This window comes from Eretmochelys imbricata, chromosome 7 (assembly GCF_965152235.1).
Source record: "Eretmochelys imbricata isolate rEreImb1 chromosome 7, rEreImb1.hap1, whole genome shotgun sequence".
Taxonomy (NCBI): domain Eukaryota; kingdom Metazoa; phylum Chordata; order Testudines; family Cheloniidae; genus Eretmochelys; species Eretmochelys imbricata.
The window spans coordinates 120,157,741-120,181,820 of NC_135578.1; the positions used below are offsets into that span (position 1 = coordinate 120,157,741).

General features: G+C 46.1%; 1 protein-coding gene across 2 annotated transcripts in view; it reads left to right on the forward strand.

Annotated features, from left to right (window-relative positions):
• The first annotated feature begins 21,919 nt into the window (after nucleotides 1–21,919).
• Nucleotides 21,920–24,080, forward strand: part of SH3PXD2A (SH3 and PX domains 2A) — a 376,104-nt gene continuing 373,943 nt past the window's right edge. For both annotated transcript variants that reach the window (XM_077823232.1, XM_077823234.1), the window contains exon 1: nucleotides 21,920–21,991. In XM_077823232.1, the coding sequence (XP_077679358.1) occupies nucleotides 21,920–21,991 (72 nt within the window). The remainder of the gene's footprint in view (nucleotides 21,992–24,080) is intronic.

The following is a 24,080-nucleotide window of genomic DNA, read 5'->3' on the forward strand; positions in this document are numbered from 1 at the left end:
GGGGTTAAAAAAGAATCAGAACTGTCTGGGAGACATTCTTATAATAAAAGAAGAAGGCAGGGAGTGGAGTCCAGGTCATGATTCAATCAAGTAGGAAAAAAATCGGGCTTGATTACAGCTGTTCCACTAAAATAAATCTGTCTGATCTAAGCCCCAAAGGGGGAGGGGCATTTTATATTTGTTTTCAGCTCTGATACTAATCAATTTGAAGGGGTTCAGTTTTAAAAAATAAAGGCTACCCATGGAAGAATAAAAGGCATAAGGATGTCAGTTCCTGGCTTAGAGTCTGAATCCCCCTTAGTAGTAACTGAATATTTAATAGCCATTTCACCTAGGCTATTAAATAGCCCCCTACGTGAAATGAGTTTGCAGAGCAAATGGGGGTAGTTTTTGGGAAGAGTGTTAATGGGGATCAGTAGATTACTCTTTTTAGTGGACAAGCGTTAGGCATCACAAATGCTGGTAACTGGCCACCTCTGCCTTAGAGACCTAAGCTGGCAGGTTTGTTTGGTTGGTTGGTTTGTTTTGTTTTTAAACCATCCCACTGTGTTAGCAGATGGTAATTCTGCTGGTAAAGGATTAAATGAGTACTGCTGGCTTGCTGAGAAATGTGTTGGGCTATGCTGCCTGGGTAAAAGGGAAGTGGGACTGGTTATCTGGGGAGAGAGAACTGAGGGTGTGTGCTGAGCAGTCATTGGGGAGGAATTCTGCAAGCAGCTGAGCCTTGTGGGGAAGGATTGGGCTTGGTCTGGTGTTTCAGTATTAGTCTCTTTAAAATCAAACCCCAGAAGCGGGGTAAGTTTTGATCCAGTCTAACTTGTGTAATCTGTTTGAAGCAGCATGGGGAAGCCTTATACTCACTGCATCTGATGCACATCTTGCAATAGCCATCCCTGCCTTTTGTTATCTGCAGCCTTGACTTCTGCAATCCCCCTTCTTAGGGCTATACCTGAAGTCCACCTGAAGCTCCAGCTGCTTGTTTCTTGAGTACTGTGAACTAGTCTGAATACAGTCGTATTCATGTCTCTGTAATGGCTTCCTGTTCATTTCTCTGTGTGATTCAATATGTTTGTGGTGATCTTTAAAGTCCCTTGACCTGGACTGGAACTTGGTCATTTACAAATATCTCTTCCCAGGCAAGGCAGGTGAGAGTAGCTTGAAAGCACATGGCATTGGAATCTGTTTGAGTGGTCTGTGCTGGCATGGCAGAGCTTTCTAAATGGAAGAGCCTGCCACTGGAAATCTCTTCTTGTCAACCAAACTGGCATTCTATTCACTGGAGGGTGCGCGGTGGGGGGAAGGTGTGCTCTTAACTCAAGTTAGCCAAGTGAAGGTGAAATCCTAGTGATTACAAGGCAGGGTGTAGTTTACAGCTGAGTTAGCAGGTCAAGTTAAAGGTAAAGCACATGAAACCTAAACCTGACCTGCTATGGAGGAGCCTATTGGTTAACTTGACCTGTTAACGCATGTGAAAACTACACCCTGCCTTGTCTTCACTAGGATTTTACCTTGAGTTAGTTAAATTGAGTTAAGAACACACCCTTTTTTCCCCTAGTAAAGACTAGGCCTCAGAAGCTGAGGCCAGGCCTACACTACAAATTTATATTGGTATAATTATAGCTCGGGGTGTGAAGTAGTCACACAGCTGAACGACATAGTTGTTCTGACCTCACCCCCGGTGTAGGCAGCCCTCCCATCAACATAGCTGCCGTCTCTTGGGGAGGTGGATTAACTACACGGATGGGAGAAGCTCTTCCCTGTTGACATAGCAGCATCTTCACTAAAGTGTTAGGGTGGCACAGTGCCACTGCGCTGCTGTACATGCAGACAAGCCCTAAGTTTGGTGAACTTCAGGGTGAGATCCATTGGTGCACTGGTTCTGGTTTTGTTTTATTAACCTGCCCTGCTATAGCACCTGTCATCCAGGAACCTCAATATACTTTACATGCCATAATGAATGAATCTGCACCACACACTGTCAAGCAAGCAGATGGTGATCAAAGCCCCATGTAGTCCACACTAAGGGCCCCCTTCTTTACGCCTGATCTCTGTAGTTATCCAATGTCGCATCATGTAAATTCTGTAGCAGCTTCAATGGAGATTTTTTTGTTTGCATGTAAAAGTGAATCATCTACTTAGGATAATATCCATTGTGTGTTTGTGCTGATTTTTTAAAATTCAGCAATGCCCCTGTGTGCTGCAGAGGTCTACAGACATTGGAGAAGTTGGTAATGGGAAGCTGGAGATTTAGGCAGCTGGGTTGGGATGTAATTGAGGCTTTTCTATGCTGGAAAGTTGTAAAGCTTTGTTTATTTACACTAACTATACTAATATAATTAATCTCCCAGTGTGGACACAGTACACCAATATAAAGGTGGCTTATACAGGTATAGTTTATTCCCCTTCCTGTATGGGAACAGGAGTAACTATACTAGTATAACTGTCCACACTAGGGCTCTTAATGGCATAACTACACTGGTTAAAAAAAATCTCGTCCCAAATCAAAATAGTCTGTTAAAATTAAAACTTAGGTTTAGACTAGGCCTCACTGTGGTGGTGTGGGGAATTTAGTGAAAGCACTTTTCTTTGTTTTTGTTCAATTAAAAATCCTTTAGGCAACACAGTCATTAGTAGCCTGCTATGGAGCTGTTTCAAAGGTGATACTTTAAGTGGGCTTGACGAGCATGAATTCATACTCTGGGACTGCTAGATGGCCTGGTTCCTGTTTCTATAGAAACAGTTAAATTGGCAAAAGCCAGGTAAGTGTAATAGGTTTTTAAATCAGTCAGTGTTTTTTACCTTGTTTTCCAGTGATCAAATTTCCATGGAAACTGCCTGGGAATTAAAATTAAGGAAGGGGGGGGGTCAGGGGAGGGTTCAAAATATTCAACTGTTGACTGTGTATCCATGGAAGTGGAAGTTAGCCACCTTTCTGGAGGGGAAACAAAGGATAAACCTCTGTGCCACTAACCCCCTACCTTTGGTCAGGCACAAGGAGAGCACCTGAAATTAGAGTTAGGTGCTTTGTGATCAGATTGGGCCAGTGGAGAGTGGCATTTTGCTAGCTCTGCCTGGGTTTAGGTTCAGTGGCTATTAATCTGACTATACAAATAAGGGAGAAAGCTTTCTACAGGTGATACAGGATTTTTTTTAAAGTACAGGCAATTCCATATTATAAAGGAAGGCTGGCAACCCAAAATATAACTTCTTAATTTTATCTTCAGACTATCCACCCTCAACCTGCCAAAATATAAATACAGAGGAGAGGGAGGATGGGTTTGTGGTTAAAACATGGGATAGGGAGCCAGGAGCCTTAGGTTTTCTTCCAGGCTCTGTCACAGGCTCCGTGTGAGGTTTAGGGCAAAACACTTAATCTGTCTGTCTCAAGATGTGGATTCTAATCCCAGCTCTCTCTGATCTACTGTGTGACTGAGTTAAATCACTTCCCCTCTCTGTGTCTTTGCTTGTCTGTTTAAGCCCTTCAGAGTGTTGTGTTTGGCTATGTACACACTACATCTGAGTGACATAATGTATACTGATGTATGGGGTGTGAATAAGCCACCATCCTGAGCGACTTAAGTTACACCAACCTAAGCGCCAGTGTGAACAGCGCTATGTTGGCTGCATCAGTGCAGCTGCGCTACTGTAAACTCTGTGTTGTAGCTATAGCCTTTGTGTTGCTTTGCTTTACCGTGCCTAGCACAATGGGACCCTAATCTGTGCTGTGGCCCCTGGGCATTGGTGTAATACAAATAATGAAGAATAATTTATTATAAATTGGAGGCAGCGTTCTAAGTGGCCTCGCTCTCCAGCCTCTTAGTTGGATTATCAATTTCCATGAGGCAGGGACCTTGTCTTTACACAATTACACACAAAAACACATCATCCAGTAATTAGGAAATCCAGCAACACCCATAATTCTGGCATTTCCTAACTTTTGAGTGCTTGACTTTGTAACCGTAATCTTTTAATGTAATTTTTGGTATAATTCCCAAGTTGGTTTTTTTTTTAAATCACATGGGGGGACGACAAAAATTCCATTTTGTAACATTATATTGACACTCAGCTGGGTCATCTGCAGAGTTCAAAGCTGTAGATCTGCTACTTCGGTAAGGGAGTAACTGATAGCAGTAATAGACTATTATCCTCTCTTTGGACCAGCACTACCAGGGGCATGAGACACTTTTCAACCACATTTCACAGATATTTGGTGAGAGGAGAGGAAAGGTGAGACTCCTGAATCTTGAGTTCCATTCTGGGCTCCAGAGGGAAGTATGTTTCAGTGAGTAAAGATTTTGTGTGCCCACTTTCCCCCAAGCTTGATCCCCCTTCTTCTCTACCCCTTCCACCCTGCCCCATTCCTGCTTTGGCCTAGTCTCCTTGCCTATGCCGTCCCAGTTTCTACTCCTTAAGCTTCTCATTAAAGTCTCAGTCCCTTTTCCCAGTCTCTTTGCCCAACCAGTACTAGTTCTCTTCCACCCCTCCTTTCCTTTTTCCTTCCTCTAGCACTGGTTCACTGTCCCATTCTCCTTGCCTGCTTCTAGTTCCCAGTCTCCCTTCCACTCATCCCAATCCTCTCCCTGCCCCAGGTCTGGCTCTTGTCCCCTCAGAATTCAAATGCACCAGCTTCCTCAGTGCCTTGGCAGTAGTGGGTGGTTGTGAGAACACAGGAGCGACATGTGCCTGTGCTTTCAGTTGAGCTGCCTGGCCTTAGCCCAGCCAGTAGCAGTCCAAAAATGCAACTACAGGGACAGTCCTGCTCAGTTCCCTGCAGTCCAAGGCTGGATGGTTCTTCATGTGGATGGAATCTTCAGAGACTTTTAGCTGTGAAAGTCTAGGAAGTCTCTTCTGCATAAATGCAATCTGTAGTTTTTCAGAGGCCTATAACTCTGGCAAATTCGGGCAGATTTTCACAGGGATGGTAAAGGCGCATCCCTGACACAAAGGCCACCCCTCTGCCAAATTTTAAGTCCCTGGGCCGAAGCATGGGGTTCTAGGACTTTACAAAGAAAAATCACCAGAATTTAGCACCAGCAAAAAACATTTTTCTCTAGTCCCATTCTTAGAAATGGCTGAACCATTTGGACTGAAATTTCAATAATAATAATAATAATTAATAGTAGCCTGAGGCAGACACCCAGTATGGGAGATTTCAGCCCAAACAATTAAAATTTGGCAAAGTTCTATAAGCAACTGAAAACTTATAATGGGGAGTGTCAGGCAACCTTAATAATAAATGGTGCTACTGGTTACACCTGTAATTTATATATGTAATGTGTAGTGTAAAGACTATGCTGGTCTATTAACAATAAAATACAGGTTGAGATGAGCCTAACTTAAGAAGATCCATATAGACTAGCAAGTAGGATACAACCAAGAATTAAGGAATTTACTAGTAAAAGAAATAACCAGAGGAATTATTTTCTGCAAACACAGAAGCACTGAGGAGCATGGTGCCAATTAACAAGCTCTGCAAATGCTTGGATCCAGCTCTTGTCCTGGCTTGCTTTTTGTGATTATTTAGTAGAAAAATGGGTGCTCCCCTTCCAAGAACAGGAACTGCACCACTGTGCCAGCTCAGTCCGGCTTATGGGAGCGATCTGTTTATGGGTCTGCAAACTTGCTAGGGCACTTGTATAGTGGGCGGGCGGGTGGGTGGGACTGAGCCATCCATGTGCTTTAGAGGATTTAGTGTCGTTGCTATTTTTTTTTTTTTTTTTTTGCTCATCCATTTTTAATTAATGTGATATAAAGGGGAGCGGGGAGGGTAGCCCTGTTCTTACCTTTGAGGCAGTGATTCAGCAAGGTAATTAACAACATGCATAGCTCCAGTAAAGCCTACTCCTTAAAATTAGGCACATTCTTCAGTTACTTGCTGAATTGGAAGTTCCTCCTCATGGCAAAGATCCTGCTAAAAGGAAATGAAGAACACTGAAGTAAAAGAGGAGGACAGACGTCCACAAATGCCTCTCTTAATGATAGGGTCATGTAAGCCTAGATTAGGGTGACCAGACATTTTTCCCAAATGTGAAAAATTGGGACAGGAGCTGGAGGGTAATAGGAGTCCATATAAGAAAAAGACTCCAAAATTGGGACTGTCCTTATAAAATCAGGACATCTGGTCACCCTAGCCTAGATCAGCTCCCTTGTTTCCTGAACCTGCATACTTTAATTGTGTTCTTTCTTGGGGTGAGGAGTGTTTGGAATTGTCTTCCTCCAGCCCCCTGCCCAAATTAAACCATTCAGACCCCTTCTGTCTGTAATTCTCAAATGGTGTGATGCCTATAAAAAACTTGACAGTTGGGGTGCTGAGCCCTCTGTCTGTCATGCTGACCAATATTGTCTCATTGTTTCCTCATAGTCCCCTCTCTGTCTGTATCCATCTGTTGTCTCTTGTCTTATACTTAGCTTGTAAGCACTTTTGGGTGGGAAGCATCTTTTTGCTCTGTGTTTGTACAGCACCTAGCACAATGGGGCCCTGGTTGAAGTCTGCATCTCTCAGGCATTACTGCAAAACCAATAACTAGGGACAATCCTAACAGGAGCAAAGTGATAGCAATAGGAATTCTTATAGATTCATAGATACTAAGGTCAGAAGGGACCATTAGGATCATCTAGTCCGACCTCCTGCACAATGCAGGCCACAGAATCTCACCCACTCACTCCTACGAAAAACCTCTCACCTATGTCTGAGCTATTGAAGTCCTCAAATCGTGGTTTAAAGACTTCAAGGAGCAGAGAATCCTCCAGCAAGTGACCCGTGCCCCATGCTACAGAAGAAGGATTGGAAGAGGCCCTGGAGGAAAATTCCGTCCCGACCCCATATATGGCGATCAGCTAAACCCTGAGCATATAGGCAAGATTCACCAGCCAGATACCCAGGAAAGAATTTTCTGTAGTAACTCAGATCCCACCCCATCTAACATCCCATCACAGGCCATTAGGCCTATTTACCATGAATATTTAAAGATCAATTATTGTTGGAACGTCCTAAAGGAAGACTATCCTCAGAAATACAGACTTAAGCAAACAGACACTACTTACGGCAAGTCAACATTTAAAACCCTGCATGGGTGCAGCTGCACCACTGAAGTGCTTTAATGAAGACACTATGCTGATGGGAGAGAACTCATCCACCTCTCCGAGAGGCGGTAGCTGTGTTGACGGGAGAAGCTCTCCTGATGACATAGCACTGTCTACACCAGGGGTTAGGGTAGTATAACTATGTTGTGCAGGGGTGTGGATTTTTCACACCCCTGAGTGACGTAGTTATACCAATTATAGGTCTGTAACATAGACCAGACCTTAGCCTTGGTCAATATCTGGCTTATTGCAAATAAGTAGCTAACAAGGCTGCTGGCATCTGAAACAAGTAGTACATGCTAAATGCAACAGTAGTTGCATTCTTTTATCTTCTCTAATTAGAAGGGAAGCAATGAAAATAAGGAGTGAATGAGACTGGAGTAATGCCAAGTTTATCATAAACCATTGGGTAAATTATATAATACAATGTCACTCTTCTTCTCTCCCCTTCTCCCCCCCCCTCCCATTTGCATATACAGTCGTGCCTCTTTACTATTTCTCCTGTCCTGCAGGGTACCTCTCTCTGTTTCTTAAGAAGTTATTTGTAGGGCAGGCAATCCCCAGGTGGACTTTTAAAGGGCCAGTCAGGACTATACTTCCTAATTTCTCTCTCCCCTTGCTATTATCAGTGAATTCAAAAGTTCATAATTTTGAGATGCAGTTTGTAAAGAAATGCTAGTTTTGGGGGTTGTGCAAGTCTGTCCTCTGTTCTGAAGAAATAAAAATTGCACAGGCACATTCCTTGGATGGATTCAGTGCCAGATGCCAGTTTGGCATTGCTGCCTTGCGTGCAACCTGAGGCTTTAAATATAAACCTTAACAGGTGCGTTTTGTGGACACAACACCTCTAGGGACGAAAAATGTTTGATCACTGAATGATGGAAACAGCACTAAAGGGAACATCTGCCATCAACCTATGCAATATGGAAAGAGCTCAACATGATTCATAACGTATTACTAAGGCTCTATCTATGCTGTGGACCTTACAGTGGCACAGATATACTGCTGCACCTGCACTGCTGTAAGGTCTCCTGTGTAGCTGCTCTATTGCCAGTGGGAGAGAACTCTCCTAAGCGACCGTAGCTCTGTCAGCAGGAGAATGTCTCCCACCAACATAGCGCTGGCCACACTGGCGCGTCTGTCGTGAAACTTATGTTGGTCAGGGGTGCGTTTTTTCCACACCCCTGACTGACAAAAGTTTTACTGACAAAAGTGCTAGTGTAGACGTAGCCTAAGTGTCTGTCTGTATACAATGCTTACTGGCAGCATGTGCACAACTAGAAGCCCGGCATCTAGTGATGGAGGGAAAGTGTCCTCTAGTTCAGAGATCTACGGTTTTGGAACAAAGTCTTTTGGGTGGCATCCCTGTTGCCACCTGTGGGCCATGGCTTAGACCAGAACTCTGAGCACAGAATCATAGAAGATTAGGGTTGGAAGAGAACTCTGGAGGTCATTTAGTCCAACCCCCTGCTCAAAGCAGGACCAACCTCAACTAAATCATCCCAGCTAGGGCTTTGTCAAGCCTGACCTTAAAAACCTCTAAGGATGGAGATTCCACTACCTCCGTAGGTAACCCATTCCAGTGCTTCACTACCCTCCTAGTAAAAAAGAAAAGGAGGACTTGTGGCACCTTAGAGACTAACAAATTTATTTGAGCATAAGCTTTCGTGAGCTACAGCTCGCTTCATTGGATGCATACCCTCCTCGTGAAATAGTTTTTCCTAATATCCAACCTAGACCTCCTCCACTGCAACTTGAGACGATTGTTCTTTGTTTTGTCATCTGCCACCACTGAGAACAGCCTAAGTGCATGATGTCCATATGCGTGAATCAAATAAACCAGGCAGTTTGGCAATCAGTAGCACTGTCTCCAGGTGAGACAGGGCACCTTCCACTGGGACTGCTAGAAAGAGTCCAGTGCTTTGTTTTCCATGAGATTTCCACTTCTGTGTGATCACACTCTTTTTTTCAAACAATACATGTCCTGCAATTTAGTTTTCCAGACCAGCCTGGTGGGGATTGCATTTTCCAATGGTTTCCTTTAATGTATGGCAAATTCTGACCTAGGGATACTGTTCCTCCTCATAGGCTGACTACCAGGGCAACTGAAAATAAAAAAGGACAGTTGCATAGGGATCAGAGCATGCTTATGTGCATCTAGCCACACAGTGTCACTGTGCATGCAACCTGGAGTCCCCTTGTGATCCTCCTCTGGGAACTAAAAATACGTTCCTTTAAAGAAACGTGACATTGAAGATCACCAGACTCTACAGACAGCGGAGACCTTCAGCATATGATTGGGAAAATACTAGCGCTCTCCAGTGTCGAGTAATACATATTACAGGCAATGGGACTCCCTTATAGCTGTGTGCTTGTGATTATTGTCATTTAAAATCGTGCTGTAGTTTCCTTAATAAACTTTTCATAAGGTTTTAAATTATACATTTTACTATTCACAGTTCACCCTCTACATATTATAATCTTTTGGGTGTTGGTAGCTCGGGTATTTGAACTTCTCCAGGGCATACAAAAAAACAATTACTATTAGATGTCAGAGTGTAAATTAATAAGAATAAGGCACAAGGAAAGACATACATGAATTTAAAATACACATCTAGAATCTAAGAAGCTATTAAAAGAATCAATATACAGACATACACAGGCAAAATTGGAAGAAAATTCACAGCAAGGAAAATGTTAATAGATTTTGTTGTAATAAATATGGATTAATAACACATTGCTCTTTTCACCACTGGATCTCAAAGCACTTTACAAAGGCGGTGAGTATCGCTGTCCCCATTTTACAGATGAGGAAACTGAGGGACAGAGAGGTTAAGTGACTTGGCTGAGGTCAAACAGTTAGTCAGTGGTAAAGTGGAGAACAGAATCCATGGGTCCTGACTCTCAGACTCCAAATCAATCTGCTACATTGTAGCTGCCTCTTGTAAAATTGCCCTTTGCTTAATGTTTGAGGAAGAGAAGTATTTTTTTTTGCCATGTAACTAGATACCCTCAAAACCTTGATAACAGTGGGAACAATACAGGACGTACTTAGATGAAGATCAATATACAACTTGCTACCTTTATCACAAAGGGAACATGCACTTAGGAGGTTTGAAATATCTAGGCTCTAGTATAATAAAACATGAAGGGCTGGAAAATAGCTTAAGTAGTGAAGAGGTTAAGCTCTGAGATAGTTGCTTTATACGATGTTAATCTATAATTTAAGTAAGATGGATGAAGCTGCTCTGTTATAATGTAAGTAAAAGCTTCTCTAAGTCATTGACAAAGCACTGGCACTGCAAGCTAGGAGAATGGTTTCTTCAGTTCACAACCACTATATTAAATCGATGCATGTGAGCTGATGGCATGTTCTACTTGGTGCTGCTAAAGCAGAGCTCTTTGGTGGGTAGGCTGCTGGGGCATGCTGCCATGTTTATGGTGGGTGTGGGAAAGCCAGCTATTCATGGACTTTCCTCTCGGAACCACCCCTGACCTGACATGCCCAGTATCCATGTTAGCTGGGCCTTTTAATCCCCACAGCGAGCCTTGGTTTGAAATTAAGGAATCTCCCAAGCAGTATGGGATGCAGTTAATACAGAAAGGTGGAGTTTTGTTTTGTGTTTCAGAATTTGAGGTTTGAATGATAAAGACTCTTCAACTTTTGTGATGTATATAGAGAGACATAGTTTTTTAACACGGCGGAAGAACCACACAGAAAGCAGCCTTTTTAAGAAGTCGTGGTTTATTAATACAGTAGCTGAGCTGGGAGCATAACAAAGGTTCTGTGTTGTGTTATTGTATACCAGAGCCAAAAAAACCCTAAGGAGGATATCTCTAGCACCATGCCTGGGGGATTATGTATGCAACTGCTGTTGCCAATAATGAATCGTGTGGCTAATCAGCCATGCACAGCACTGAAATGTTGCCCCTAGGGACGGATCCTAATAGGTGCTCTTCATACTCCTGAGGTACTGAGCGTCTTTAAATCCCATCCTGGTTAATGGAACATGTGGCCATTAGGCACTTACCAAAGTTGGACCCTAGATTTCCAGCTCTGGCAAAAAGAAGTCAGGGAAAATCAAAGTTAAGGCTGAAGTGCTGTCCTTAACCTGCTCTGTTGTGTCTAGCATCCCTGATAGGGTAGGCAAGACTAGCCATTATGCAGAGGAACTTCCCTTACCTGCTGCAATATGCTATGCATAATAAGTGGAATTAAAAATGTATAACAAAAAGAAGTCTGTCCTGTGTTTATTTTCTCACTGGTTTCCTGGTCATAGGCTTTTAATTTACACATCAGAATCTTTTTTTCTTTTTGTTTTTAAACTACAGCTCTTCCTGAAATCTGAAAAATCAAGCCCTGTTCCTCCTCTGAGACCATAACACAAAAAGATTCTGGGATCAGCATCTAGCTGTAATCGGAGCAGAATCCAGCTCGCTCTCCCACCGTTATATGGGCTCTGAATTGCCTGGGGCTTGGGGGATTTACGCCAGCTCCTGCAGTCTCAAACTTGAACCCCAGCCAATGGCCAGGTCTATAAGTCCAGTGCTGCGGTGGCGCAGCCGTACCGGCATGGCTGCTCTGCTGCAGCATGTGTGGTGGAGATGCTCTATGCCGACTGGAGAGAGCTCTCCTGTTGGCATAATAAACATGCACCCACCTCTGTGAGCGGCATAAGCTATGGCGGGGGAGACACTCTCCCGCCAACATAGCGCTGTGCCCATGAATGCTTAAGTCGGTGGAACTTGCGTCGCTCAGGGGGGTGGAACATTCACACCCCTGAGCGACATAAGTTTTGCCAACATAGGCTGTAGTGTAGACAAAACCTAATCTTGGTATGAATCCTGCCTCTTCAGACCCACTCTAGGTTTAATAGTGTGTGGCTACACTATAGGCTCACACGAATTGAGTCCATTAGGTTAACTTTTCTTGATTCAGGCTGACGTGACCATACTTTAAACTAACAATTGTGTGTCACAGGATGCTGTCACGCCCTGCACAGCATTGCACGTGACCTGTGTTAGATGCAATGACTTCTGGAAGAACATATCCATAATTCATAGCATGACTGCAAACAACACCACTCTAGGAATACTTTCACTGGGTATTGTGGGAGAACCTGTCTGCACTCACTGGGGAATATGGGTGGAAAGATCTAAACCCAGGAATTTCTACAATCCATATAGTTCTAGGAAGCCATGCTCCTCATTTTATTATCTGGCCTGCATCGCAACTGGTGTCATGGCATGGATCCCACAGAGGGATGACCTGCACCCAATATTGGCAACTTTCATAGAGCTACTTTCAGTTTGGTGAAAGGCAGTGGAAGTAGGTGCCATGATATGGGGGAGAGGGGCATTCCTGCCGCAGTTGATTCCCCAAAGCAGATAGGTATGATGCTGAACAGAGAACATGCCAGGAACGTGTACACATAGGCACTGACTTTTGGTTTTCCTGGTGGGTGCTCCACCCCGCTCTGCCCTGAGGCTCCGCCCTGAGGGCCTGCTCCTGCTCAGCCTCTTCCCATGAGGCCCCGCTCTTGCTCCGTCTCTTCCTGCCCATGTTCCCCACCCCCCGAGGCCGCACCACTCACTCCTCTCCACCCCTCTCCCCCGAGCGCCTCCTGCCAGCCACTCGCTGACCAGTGGCCAGCCCTGGGCCCGAACGACTGTGGCTGGTGGATGCAAAGCACCCCCTATTTTTTTTCATGGGTGCTTGAGCCCCAGAGCACCCATGGAGTCGGGCCTATGCATGTAGAGCTGCAGGAAAGGCCTCTCCGGGGCAAGTGGGTTCCATCTCTAGTACTGGCCCTGGGCACGGAATGGCAGGAGTGCATCATCATGGAGATATAGGATGACCAGCATCTGGAGCTTCTGAATGAGGAAGGTCACGTTCCTGGAGCTGTGTGAGGAGCTCACACCAGCCATGCAGCACCAGAACATGAAGATGAGTGTTGCCATCCTGGTCCAGAAGCACATGTGCCTGTCATTCTTTCGAAGCAACCACTCCCCAATTGCTACAGATCTGTGGGCCACCAGGCTGGGGTTGGCAAGTCAGCTATGGATGCTGTGGTGATGTATGTCTGTGCTGCACCTACACATGGGGACAGTGACCAGTGTCCCTGATCTCACAGTAGGCATTGAGCTACCCCCTCAAAAAGTGAAAATGGGTCTATCAACAGGAAAGAAAATTTTCATGATGCAGGCCTTGGTCAACATGGGTAATGATAGAAGTTAGCAATAGAGTGAAGGGACTGTGATACGATGTATACCCCATCCTGGGTCTCGTATGAGTTAAGTGGTGCTGAGATTTCAATCTGTGCTCCTGGACAGTGGGCCAGGCCCAGTTAAAGATGAGTTCCAGCTGGGGAAGGAGCTGAGTGGTTTGTATAAAGAGAGGAAATCTTAGGAGTGCAGGGGAGCTATAGGGAAAAATCTTTGTAGTCCTCTGAGTAGTATAGTCCTTTTCCCTATACGCTGAGAAGGGATTACCTCAGGTCAAGTAGGGGCACCTGAGTCCAATTAAGGGCTGCCTGAGGTCTTTAAAACCCCCCTCCTCTGGTAAGAGAGGAGGAAGAGAGAGAAACTGTTGTAAGAGTCTGGCCTCCTTCCTACAGGAGGGACAACTAAAGCTCAGTGGCTGTTTAGGGGAAGGACTGATACTCCAGGGCCACTGACAGGACGGGGGTGCATGCATGCACACACCCTTCATTCATATTTGTGAGTTTTTCTTTTGTTTGGTGGAGGATTTGAGAGATCCAGAGAAGCCACTGGGGTGGAGCCTCAGCCTGGACCTCCAGGGAAGAAACCTAGGAAAGGCTTCAGCTGAAGAGGAACTTCAGGAGGGAGCCCTGATGAGAGAAGGCAGCAGAGGTGAAGGAGACTCCTGAAGTGGGCCTGAGAGACCGTCAACTGACAGGCAGGTGCCTTGGAGGTAGATGGAAGTGGAGGATCCAGAGTAGAAACAAGACTCCAAGAAGGTATTTCTTGAGTCTACATTCTGGAGAAGAATGGAGAGCTGTGGGGGACCCAGAATGGATTAACTGTCAGGGTGGTTAAGCACTGGAATAAATTGCCTAGGGAGGTCGTGGAATCTCCATCATTGGAGATTTTTAAGACCAGGTTAGACAAACACCTGTCAGGGATGGTCTAGATAATACTTAGTCCTACCATGAGTGCAGGGGACTGGGCTAGATGACCTCTTGAGGTCCCTTCCAGTCCTGTGATTCTATGAAAATGTCATCCTAAGGAAGGGGGCAGAGGTTGCTTTCATTGCAGTTTTTGTTTTGCTTTTGAGTTTGGTTGAAAGACTCCAATGAGAAGCCCTCCCATGGGCAGCCTGTGACTTCTGCATTTAGGGAGACTGGGCATGACCATTGGAAGCTCCCTAAAAGTTGGGGGGCACCAGCACCTAGACTGTGGCCCTGCTCTACCCTGAGACTTGTCTCTGCTTAGCCTCCTCCCCTGAGGCCCTGCCCATGCTTGACCCCCACTCTGCCCCAGGCCCTGCTCCTGCTCGGCCCCCTCCCCCAAGGCCTCCCCACCCGCACCTCTCTGCCTTCTCCCCTGAGGCTCCCCTGCCTGCTGCTTATGCCTCTCTGCCCCCAGCAGGCGGGGGGACCTTTGCGGGGGGGATCTTTGGGGGGCGGAGAGGCACAAGCGGGGGACTTCTGGGGAAGAGGTGGAGTGAGAACAGGGCCTAAGGAAAAGGTGGGGCGAGAAGAGGAGCAGCGTGTGCGGGGCCATGGGTGAAGAGGACAAGCAGGAGCGGCATCTTGGGGTGGAGCTTAGGCAGGGCCACGGGTGAAGAGGACAAGCAGGAGTGGTGCCTTGGGGTGGAATGTAGGCTCGGTGCCCTTTGGAGGTGCACTGCATCCTGTTTGGGGAGGCTTAGACTCTCCAGGCCTCTTATACCCGCCGCCCATGGCTGGGGCCACTGCTCTGACAGAAGAGTGGCATGGAAGAGGAGCCCTGAAGGGGTGGAAGACACTGGATGGATGACCAGTGTTGTGTGGACTGTGACAAAGTTAGGCTGGACAGCTGCAAGAGCGTGGTATATTAGAATGATAAAGACCCTTTTCCCTATACACTGAGAAGGGATTACCTCAAGTCAAGTAGGGGCACCTGAGTCCAATTAAGGGCTGCCTGAGGTCTTTAAACCCCGCCCCCGGTAAGAGAGGAGGAAGAGAGAGAAACTGTTGTAAGAGTCTGGCCTCTTTCCTACAGGAGGGACAACTAAAGCTCAGTGGCTGTTTAGGGGAAGGACTGATACTCCAGGGCCACTGACAGGACGGGGGTGCATGCGTGCACACACCCTTCATTCATATTTGTGAGTTTTTCTTTTGTGTGGTGGAGGAGTATTCCTTGGGTCTGCTCCAGGCCTCCCTTGCACATACTGATAAATAAACACCAAGAAGGAAGTCAAAGGCTGCCCAAAATGGGGCTGATTTACTCCAGGCCCTGCCACGGCCAGAGGGGGAAGTGCTAAGCTGAGGGAGATGGAGGAGGTGCTTTTCCACAGGGACGTTGATACCCAGGAAGGTGAGAGACTTCACAGTGATCTGGCTGGAGGGCTGTGTAACGAGAAGCGGCTGGAGTGCCCATTGGCGGCGGGGCTTGATGAGGCAAGCCTGCTAGGCCACAAGGAAGGCACTGGAGTGAGTGCACTCCTCTACAGGAATGTTTGCATCTTCAACATCCTCAAAATGTAAAGGAGAATTGCTTTTATTTATTTAAAAGGGGGGAAAAAAAAAAAAACAATTCACAGGTGCCTGTGGCCACATTATGCTGGTGCAAACTGTAGCTATAAGGTTCCTCTGTACATGTGCCTTGTGGAATGTGCCTCACCAGCAGGCACAGACGCAGCAATGGTGACTGAAGGTAACTGAACTTTCAACAAATAATGAAATGACTGCTGCCAGCCTGTTGCTGGGTGCATGGGGGTGCTGACACCCCACTTCAGCTCTGTCTGAACTTTCAGCAGTTTGGGTACATGCAGCCTTTTAGTCTTAACTCACCCCAGAGCTCTGTGTTAACTATTTAAGCATCGTCTAGACCGGACTCCCAGCTCTGATGTCCCACTGCAAGGTGGAGACATCACTTTCTGGAGTTGAGCAGGTCCCTAGGTTGCTCAAGCTGTGGCATTTCCTTGACTTCTGGTGCAATGGAAGGTTTCTTTCCCTACTCTTCTTTGCCCAGGTTCAGGCAGGCTTGTGACTGGTGGTGACTGGTGATGACTTCTATTTCAGCAAAAACAACAAGGAGTCCTTGTGGCACGTTAGAGACTAACAAATTTATTTGTCAGTCTCTAAGATGCCCCAAGGACTCCTTGTTGTTTTTGCTGATACAGAGTAACATGGCTACCACTCTGAAACCTGTCACCATGCAAGGCTTTTATTTCAAGGACTGTCTTCCATTACTGATCAGTGCTTATGGTAACTAAAACAGCTGTGTGTGTGTGTGGGGGGCCCTCTAGAGTCAGATGCTTCATGTCATCTGAGCTCCCCTTACTGAGGAGCAAAATGGAGGGTGTTTGTGTTGGTTTTTTTTTTTTTCTCCTATCCTACTCTCTAGAGAGTAACTAAGGGTTGATATGTTCTCGTGCTGCTTCTGGAAGCCAAAACCCTTCTATTGTTGCCAACCGCAAATGTCCCCAAGATACCTTGAGAGTGGCTTACAAATTAAGGGTGGTTTTTTTTTTTTTTTGTGTTGCCTTCTGTGGAGTGTGGGGTTTGGGTGTTTTTTTTTTTTTTAGCCTTTAGTGTGCACTTTGGTCACATTTTCCAGCTTTGCTTTGTAACTATGAGGGCTATTAATGTTAAAGAAAATAAAATTCTCACTTAATCACACGACTGTAGTAGCTAGGGCTTTAAGCAAAACACCAAATATCATAAACTTATGATAAAATCCCAAGAACTGGCACCACTGTAAACATTGTGCTGGTTTGGCCTAGGTGCACATATCTGGATGGTCCTAGATATACACAGACAGTTCAGGATTTGGAGTTGACTGTCCAAACAAGTCAGTCAAGCTCCTAGCCCTATAACTCCTCTTCCTTCTCTCCTGTGCCCAGTCCCCACTGGCACCTTGGGTCCCAAGCATACAGGTTAGGCAGGCAAGTTCACTTTCATTTTCTGTGCTGCTGACTGATATGAGAGGGCTGCTTTTCAGAAGCCCCAAAAAGGGCAAGGGGGTTATAATTTTATTATCCTTTATAATACCATTGTGCCTAGAGGTCCCAGTCTGGGATCAGGCTCCTATTGTGCTAGGTGCTGTATACATATGCAGTTGAAAAACAGTCCTTGTCCTAAACAGCTTACAGCCTTAGCAAGGGGAGGACAAGCTGTTACTCTGAAACCATCCTGTTTAATAAAATATGTAGGGCATAGAGCATGGTGGAGAGTGTTAATGAATGAGACCATAGGGGAAAGAAGGGACTAGAGCAGAGAAGGAAACTGGATATTGATGGACTGGGAACTGTGGACGGACTGAGTAACAGGAGAAAGAAAAGTAAGCACGTGAGCACAGTTATTTCACAGGTTTACCCCAAAACTGCCAAGCAGCCTTGGCCACAAGTCAATAAAATATCACTGGGAAGAAGGGCTAGAAAAGCAGCAGGAAGGTGAGGAAAATGCAAATTAACAAGAGGGACAGTAAAGGGTTAGCAAGGGGGGGGGGTTGGGAAAATATTTTTGTGACAAATAGTTACCGAAAACTCTTTTCTTAACTAAAGCTTGAACTTTTTCTTTTTAAACACAAAAAAAGTCAATTTGTCAAAAGTCAATTTTGTTGGAAAACACTTTTGACCAGTTCCAGTTAGGAATTGTTCATGTGTGTGTGGTGTGTTTGTGTGGTTTTTTTTTTTTTTGGGGGGGGTGGGTGGTGTGTGTTTTGTTTTTGTTTTTTTTTTTTACACAACACTGTTGTAAAAAAAAAAAAGAGACCCAAATAAATAACAATATGCCTGGCCATTGCTATGCTTATCAATGGATTATTTAAATGATATTTACATCTTCATAGAAGAATTTTCTTTGTTTGCTCTCCACACAAGGGACTCTTTAGCTAGACTAAACAGAAATGGTTTCTAATGTAAATAATTGCTATCCATGCCTTGCAGAGTACAAGGAGGATTAGAGATGGGTTGTCCTGTGAAAGCAGGAGGAGAAGGAGGTGAGAGTGAGTGGAATTAAAGCGGGGGAGCCAATAAGGTGAAATGAGATCAAATTAACATAGTGAGAGGCCATGCTTCCCTTCTGGCCTACTGCTGTGCATTGATCTCATGGGTGCAATTAGGCCTAGAGTTTGCTGCCTAGGTGGAATTTAGTGGCAACCCCACACAGCTAAGGGCAATAGCAAATATATGCTGTTGAGATCATAGCATTTTCTGCTGGCCTATCTGGTCTGATATACTTTGTCTGGAAGCAGCTGATATCTGCTGCTTCACAGGGAGGTAAAACCCAAACACCTTCCCCACCTCTCTTAGGTACCTAATTCAACTGTGCGGTTGGGGGGAAGGGTTAGATTCCTGCTTCACCCCAGCAGAAGCAAGCTGCCTCTGTAGGTTTGCTTATACCCATTATTTTCACTCTTTCTACTGAGACTGTAAGATCTTTGGGGCAGGGACTGTAACTTCTTAGGTGTGCATACAGCACCTAGCACCGTCAGGCCCTGCTCCTGATAGTGGGTTCTCATTTGGCTGCTGCAATACAAAATAATAATGGCTTAAGGAGTCCAAATCTGAGAGATGTTCTTAAGGCCTGGATAAGACCAGCTTTCTTAGGTGGATAAGTGTAGCCTAGTGGATGGAGCACTAGACTGGGACGCAGGGGGCCTGGGATCTATTTCCAGCTCTTCCCCTGGCCTGCTGGGTGACCTGGGCAAGTAACTTCCCTTTTTGGTGCTTCAGTTTCCCCATCTGTAAAATGAGGATAATGGTACTGACCTCCTTTTGTAGAGTGGTTGTGACCTACTGATGAAAAGTGCTGTATAAGAGCTAGGTATTTAGTTCTTTGTGGGCCAGAAGAGAAGGCATTATACAAGCCTTCTCCCCACCTGGCCACAGCCAGAGACTGCAAGGTTACAGGTCTGCATCCACTGATGCTGTCGGCAATGATACAGGGTCTGCCTTAAAAGTTGCTTGTGGAAACCTAGTATGAAATTGACTTTCACACTTTATTAAACTTTAACCCTTTGCTTTGAATTTCCAGGATTTTGAATATATATTGCTTTGTAATGCCAGTATGCTAACATGTTCATTATTTATATTCTAATCATATACAAAAGTGTACCGTTTAAAGGTGCACATTTACAACCTTAAGCCTATCGTAAAGCTTTTATAAAGGAGTTGATACATAATTTTATCTTTCTAAAGGGTTTTTTCCACCTTGGTCTGGGCGCTTTCTTGGTCTGTGGCTTTTTGAAAGATCTGGGGTATTCATGTTGTATGAGTCAGTCTGTGCAGGGGTAAAAACCTTTGACTAATGAATTTGGCAATGGACTAATGAACTCTATAAAGATAGCCAAAGGCAGCCAGAGTATTTAACTTCCTTTTTTGAGGTGACTGTCTCCAAAGTAATCATATGCATTAGATCTTGTGAAGCTCTTGTGAATAAAAGCATTCTGAAATTTCTAGGGCAAGCTGGCTTTTAAATGTGACTGAGGGAAGTGAATATTAGACCTCAAAGACCTTAACCAATATGGGTTTTCAGGAAGTTGGAGAAACAAGCTTGCTTGACACCCTCTCAATTCTGTCCTATCTCCCGTAACCATAGATCAGATCTATGCAGGTCAGCCTGGGGCCAGTGCAACAATTCTGTCTGAAGGAGGAAGGATGGTTTTGCACTTGTAGCTCTTGACTGGGACATGGGAATGTTGCTCCATACCCAGCTTGTCTGCAAGTGTCATGTGTGACTTTGGGCAAGTCACTTGGGGTGAATTTCCAAAAGCAATAGGGAACCATTGAGAGCTTTTGAAAATCCTACCCTTCATCTGTTTGGGCCTCCATTCCCTACCCCCTGAAACCTGGCTATAATACTAGTTCCCTTGTCTGTTTAGACTGTAAGCTCCCTTCGTCTTGGTTTGTAATGTGCCTAACAAAATGGGACTTCTTTCTCAGTTGTGGCCCCCTGCACTATTGTAATGCTAAACGAACAAGATCTTTCTCCTCCTTCCAACTTCTTGAAGTTTCGCAATGGAAAGCCTGGTGTACTAGAACTACGGAGAGCCAGCTGTGTCCTCATAATGAGATTTCATGGCAGCTCTCTGAGGAGGGTAAAGGTAAACTGAGGCTCCTAGAGGGGAAGCAATATACCCAAGGTCACACAGTGGATCAGTGGCCAGAGGTGGGAACAGAAACCATCCGTTCTGCTTTCCAGGCAGCTGCTCTAAGGACTAGTCCCCACTCCCTCTCCCTTTGCTTCGCGTCCTGCAGAGGGGTGTTACCGGGCTTTATGGCTTGTAGCTCTTGTGCCTCTCCCGGGGGATCGGAGAGCTGTTACTGCTCCAAGGGAGAACACACAGCCAATCTCCAGCTGGACCAGCCTTTCCCCACCGCTTTGACTAGGATTTCAAAATGTAAATGCCTCTGGGGTGTCTTGAACAACACCTGGGCAGGGGAAACCCTCACCCCAGCCCTCCTGCTGTCTCTGGGGGGCCTCTACTTCTGGTTGCCTAGAGTGCTGGGTGGGGGGAGACCCCCCCCAAACCCTTCCTTGTGCTATATCTCTTGGGGCCTCTGGGGGAGACCCCACTGCCTGCTGTCGCTATACCCTGGCTGGCTGGAGCTCGGGCTGGGGACTGCCGCCCCCCCACCCCTCCCCCGTTTCTCTGCCTGGGAACCTGACCCCTCCCCTGCCGCCTGGCAGCGGCCAGACCCTCCCCTCCTGCCCAGCCCCTCCCCTCGCCCGCCGCGCACGCCGGCCCCTCTCCCTGCCCGGCCCGCTCTCCGGCCGCAGTCAGAGGCGAGCGCTCGGTGGCAGCGGCCCGGCAGGGAGCGAGCGAGCCCCGGAGCGGAGCCGCCGGAGGGAGCGCGGTGGGGACGGGAAGGGAGCCGCGCACGCCTGCCTGCCGCTGCGCCCCGGGGAGCAGCTCCATCCCTGCCCCGCTCGCGCCGCGCTTCGGTCCACCGGGGGCGGCGGCTGCTGGAGGAGCCGGGGTGGAGGGGGGGGGGCAGCGTGCCCGGGACCGGGGGCGCAGGAGATACAAAGGAGCGGCCCGTGCAGGGCAGGCAAGGGGAGAGACCGACCCAAGGGGGCATCCTGCCACAGGGAGCTAGCTCCCCGCGGGCTGCGGAGCCCCCCAATAAACCCTCAAGGCAGACCCAGCTGGAGACCAGCCGTCACGCTCCCCCCGCGTGGAGGACAGCAACCTGGACACTGACGCTGTGTGTTACCTCCCGCTCCCCAGGGGAAATCTATCCCAGCCGGGGAGCGAGCCTAGCTCTTGGAAGCAATTGAAAACACTTCTCTTCTCAACCCCCTCCTCTCCCCCCCCCCTTTTTTTTTCGCTGAGGGAAAAATCTGGGCAGTGTTCGTTGTCATCTCCCTCCTAAATATTAGCGATTTCCACCCAAAGAGGGTTAAGTCTAGGAAATAAACCTACCAAGGGGGGTGAAATCTAGGGGAGGGGAAGATTTTTTGGAAGGAGATCCACGCCCCCCTCGTCCCGTTTTTGTTTGGTTTTGTTTTTTGAGGACATTAAAAAATTCTTATTGTGCAGGGCACAGGTTCCCAGCTTCCTAGGAAATCCTCTGGACGGTGAGGAGCTGATTTGAAAGAATAATAATAATACAAGGATACAGCTGGGCCCTGTTTGCTTTTCCTGGTTTTTGTGTGTGAAGATGCTGTCCTATAGCGTGCTGGACGCAAATGTGGTGGATGTGGAGAAAAGGAGAAACCCTTCTAAGCACTATGTGAGTATAGACAAGTTGACATGCTTACCCTGTGATTCATGTTGCATGCTGTAGCAGGGGTAAATCCTATTATAGGAGCAAATGTGTTAAGAGTCATTTATTGCCCCATCATTCAACAGATATTTGCTGTGTTTTCAAGAGCATGTAGGTAAAGTGATATAGGCTGAATTGTTTTCTCTATGTGCCCCAGTAAATCTCTACAAAACACTTTTTTCCGTGCCAAAAGCAACCGTTCTCCCTCCCCGCCCCCCCGCATTGGAATTTGCAAATGTTTGATTTTGTATATTAGTAATCTGTTAGACTTACAATTCTAATGGGTGGACCCTGCAAGTCACTCACCATAACTGCATCTTGAGCCAAAACTCCAGTGGGGAGTAATATCTTAACATCTGCTCCCTAGATTATAAGAGTGTAAGAATTTGCATTTTTAGCCTATGCAGGACAGGGTGCCTTTTAGAGGAGCCCCTTTAAAATCCGTGCAGTTGAATATATTCCAAAACAGTTCTCCCAATTTTGTAGTTGATAGTTTTCTTATATATTGCTGGAGTACTGTGAAACCACTTTATCTCTAGTGCTTGCTTAGGACTGATGCTGCTCCAGTGGGCGGAGTGCTAATCTCGGAAATCCAGGTTCAGTTCCCTGCTCTGCCTCAGATTTCCAGTGTGACCTTAAGCAAGTCACTTAGCCTCTCTGTGTACTAGTTTCCCATCTGCACAATGGGGTGATAGCACTGATCTACCTCTGAGGTGGGTTATGAGGCTAAATACACACAAGATTGCAAGATGCTTAGATACTATGATAATGGATGGTCATATAAGTAACTAAGAAAGAGACTGTTTAATGGAGATGGCCCTCTATGAAAGGAGGAAGAGAACTGTACTTGATAAGTTCATACACTATATATAAGGGCGGGGGGAGAGTCCTCTTAGTACAGGAGCAGCTTAATAAGTGTGGCCTGTCAGAGATTTCACTGTAATTTTTCCCCCACTAGTTTTTCATCACCCCCAATAGATTGCATTGATGTTGCTTTGTTTTTTTTTTTTCTGTTTCCTTCTATTGTTAAGGTGGACTTGCCCTACTTGCTCAGCAAAGGTCCAGTTTAGCATGCAAGGGGTCCCTTAACTCCCCTCTCAAACCCTCATCCAATTCAGTAAATTGTGCAGTGCTTGCTCTGCTCCAGCGGGGAGCAGAGCAGGACACAGCTGTTGTAGGTTTCTGGAGTTAGCTAAGGAGGAGGTGCTGAGGCATCAAGTTCGTATTTTGCTCCTCGGTCTTGTAAATTTTAAAGAGACTTCGTGTTTTTGAAATGTGTATTTGCCAAGTTGTCGAGGCAGACTCAACACTTGTTTCCTTTTCATGTCTGCTTCACCTTCTGTCTTCACACCTCACTGCTAAATGGAGAAACATCAGACCAGGATTGCTGCAAACCCTCCCAAGATACCAGTATTACAGTATATCTGTCCCTGTGGTGTAGCGGTGTTGCCTAAAGGTGCTGATGGCGTGCAATAGAGTAGGCTCTTCTGTGCCCTGTGGTTGAAACATACACATCAATTAGACAAGGCTTTTGAATTCTCTAGATTTGTCTGGGTTTTAGTTATATAACCCTTTTTGCATGTTCTTCTCAAAACCAACACTCCTTTAGCGGACTTTCCTAGAAGAGTTGATTCATCTTATAGAAGATGAATCAGTCATCACGCTTCTTATTATGCAGTGGAGTTGTTGCCCTGTGGGTCCAGCTCAAAAACCAGGGCAAAGCCTGGGGCATGGTTTGCTTTGGTGTTTAAGCATTCTGAGCAGTTAGCCTGCAGCCACCTCCCTTTGGGGCTGTACCCTTGCTAAAGCTCCCAGCCTAAGTAGTTATAGGTCCTGTGTATGCTAAGAGTGGAGGTCTTAACCCTGATGTCCTGTCAGATTTCCACTTGAGCAATTGCACTCTGTCTACTTATTCCTCCATCACTTCATGTTGGATAAAGAGTTGTTCGTCAATTCCTGCGTAATGTTGTTGTTTGGCTGCTGTGTGCCTCCCCAGATGTGGCTGAAATTTATTGCTGTGTTGTGATCACTATGTAGAAGTTTTTAGTAACTCTCT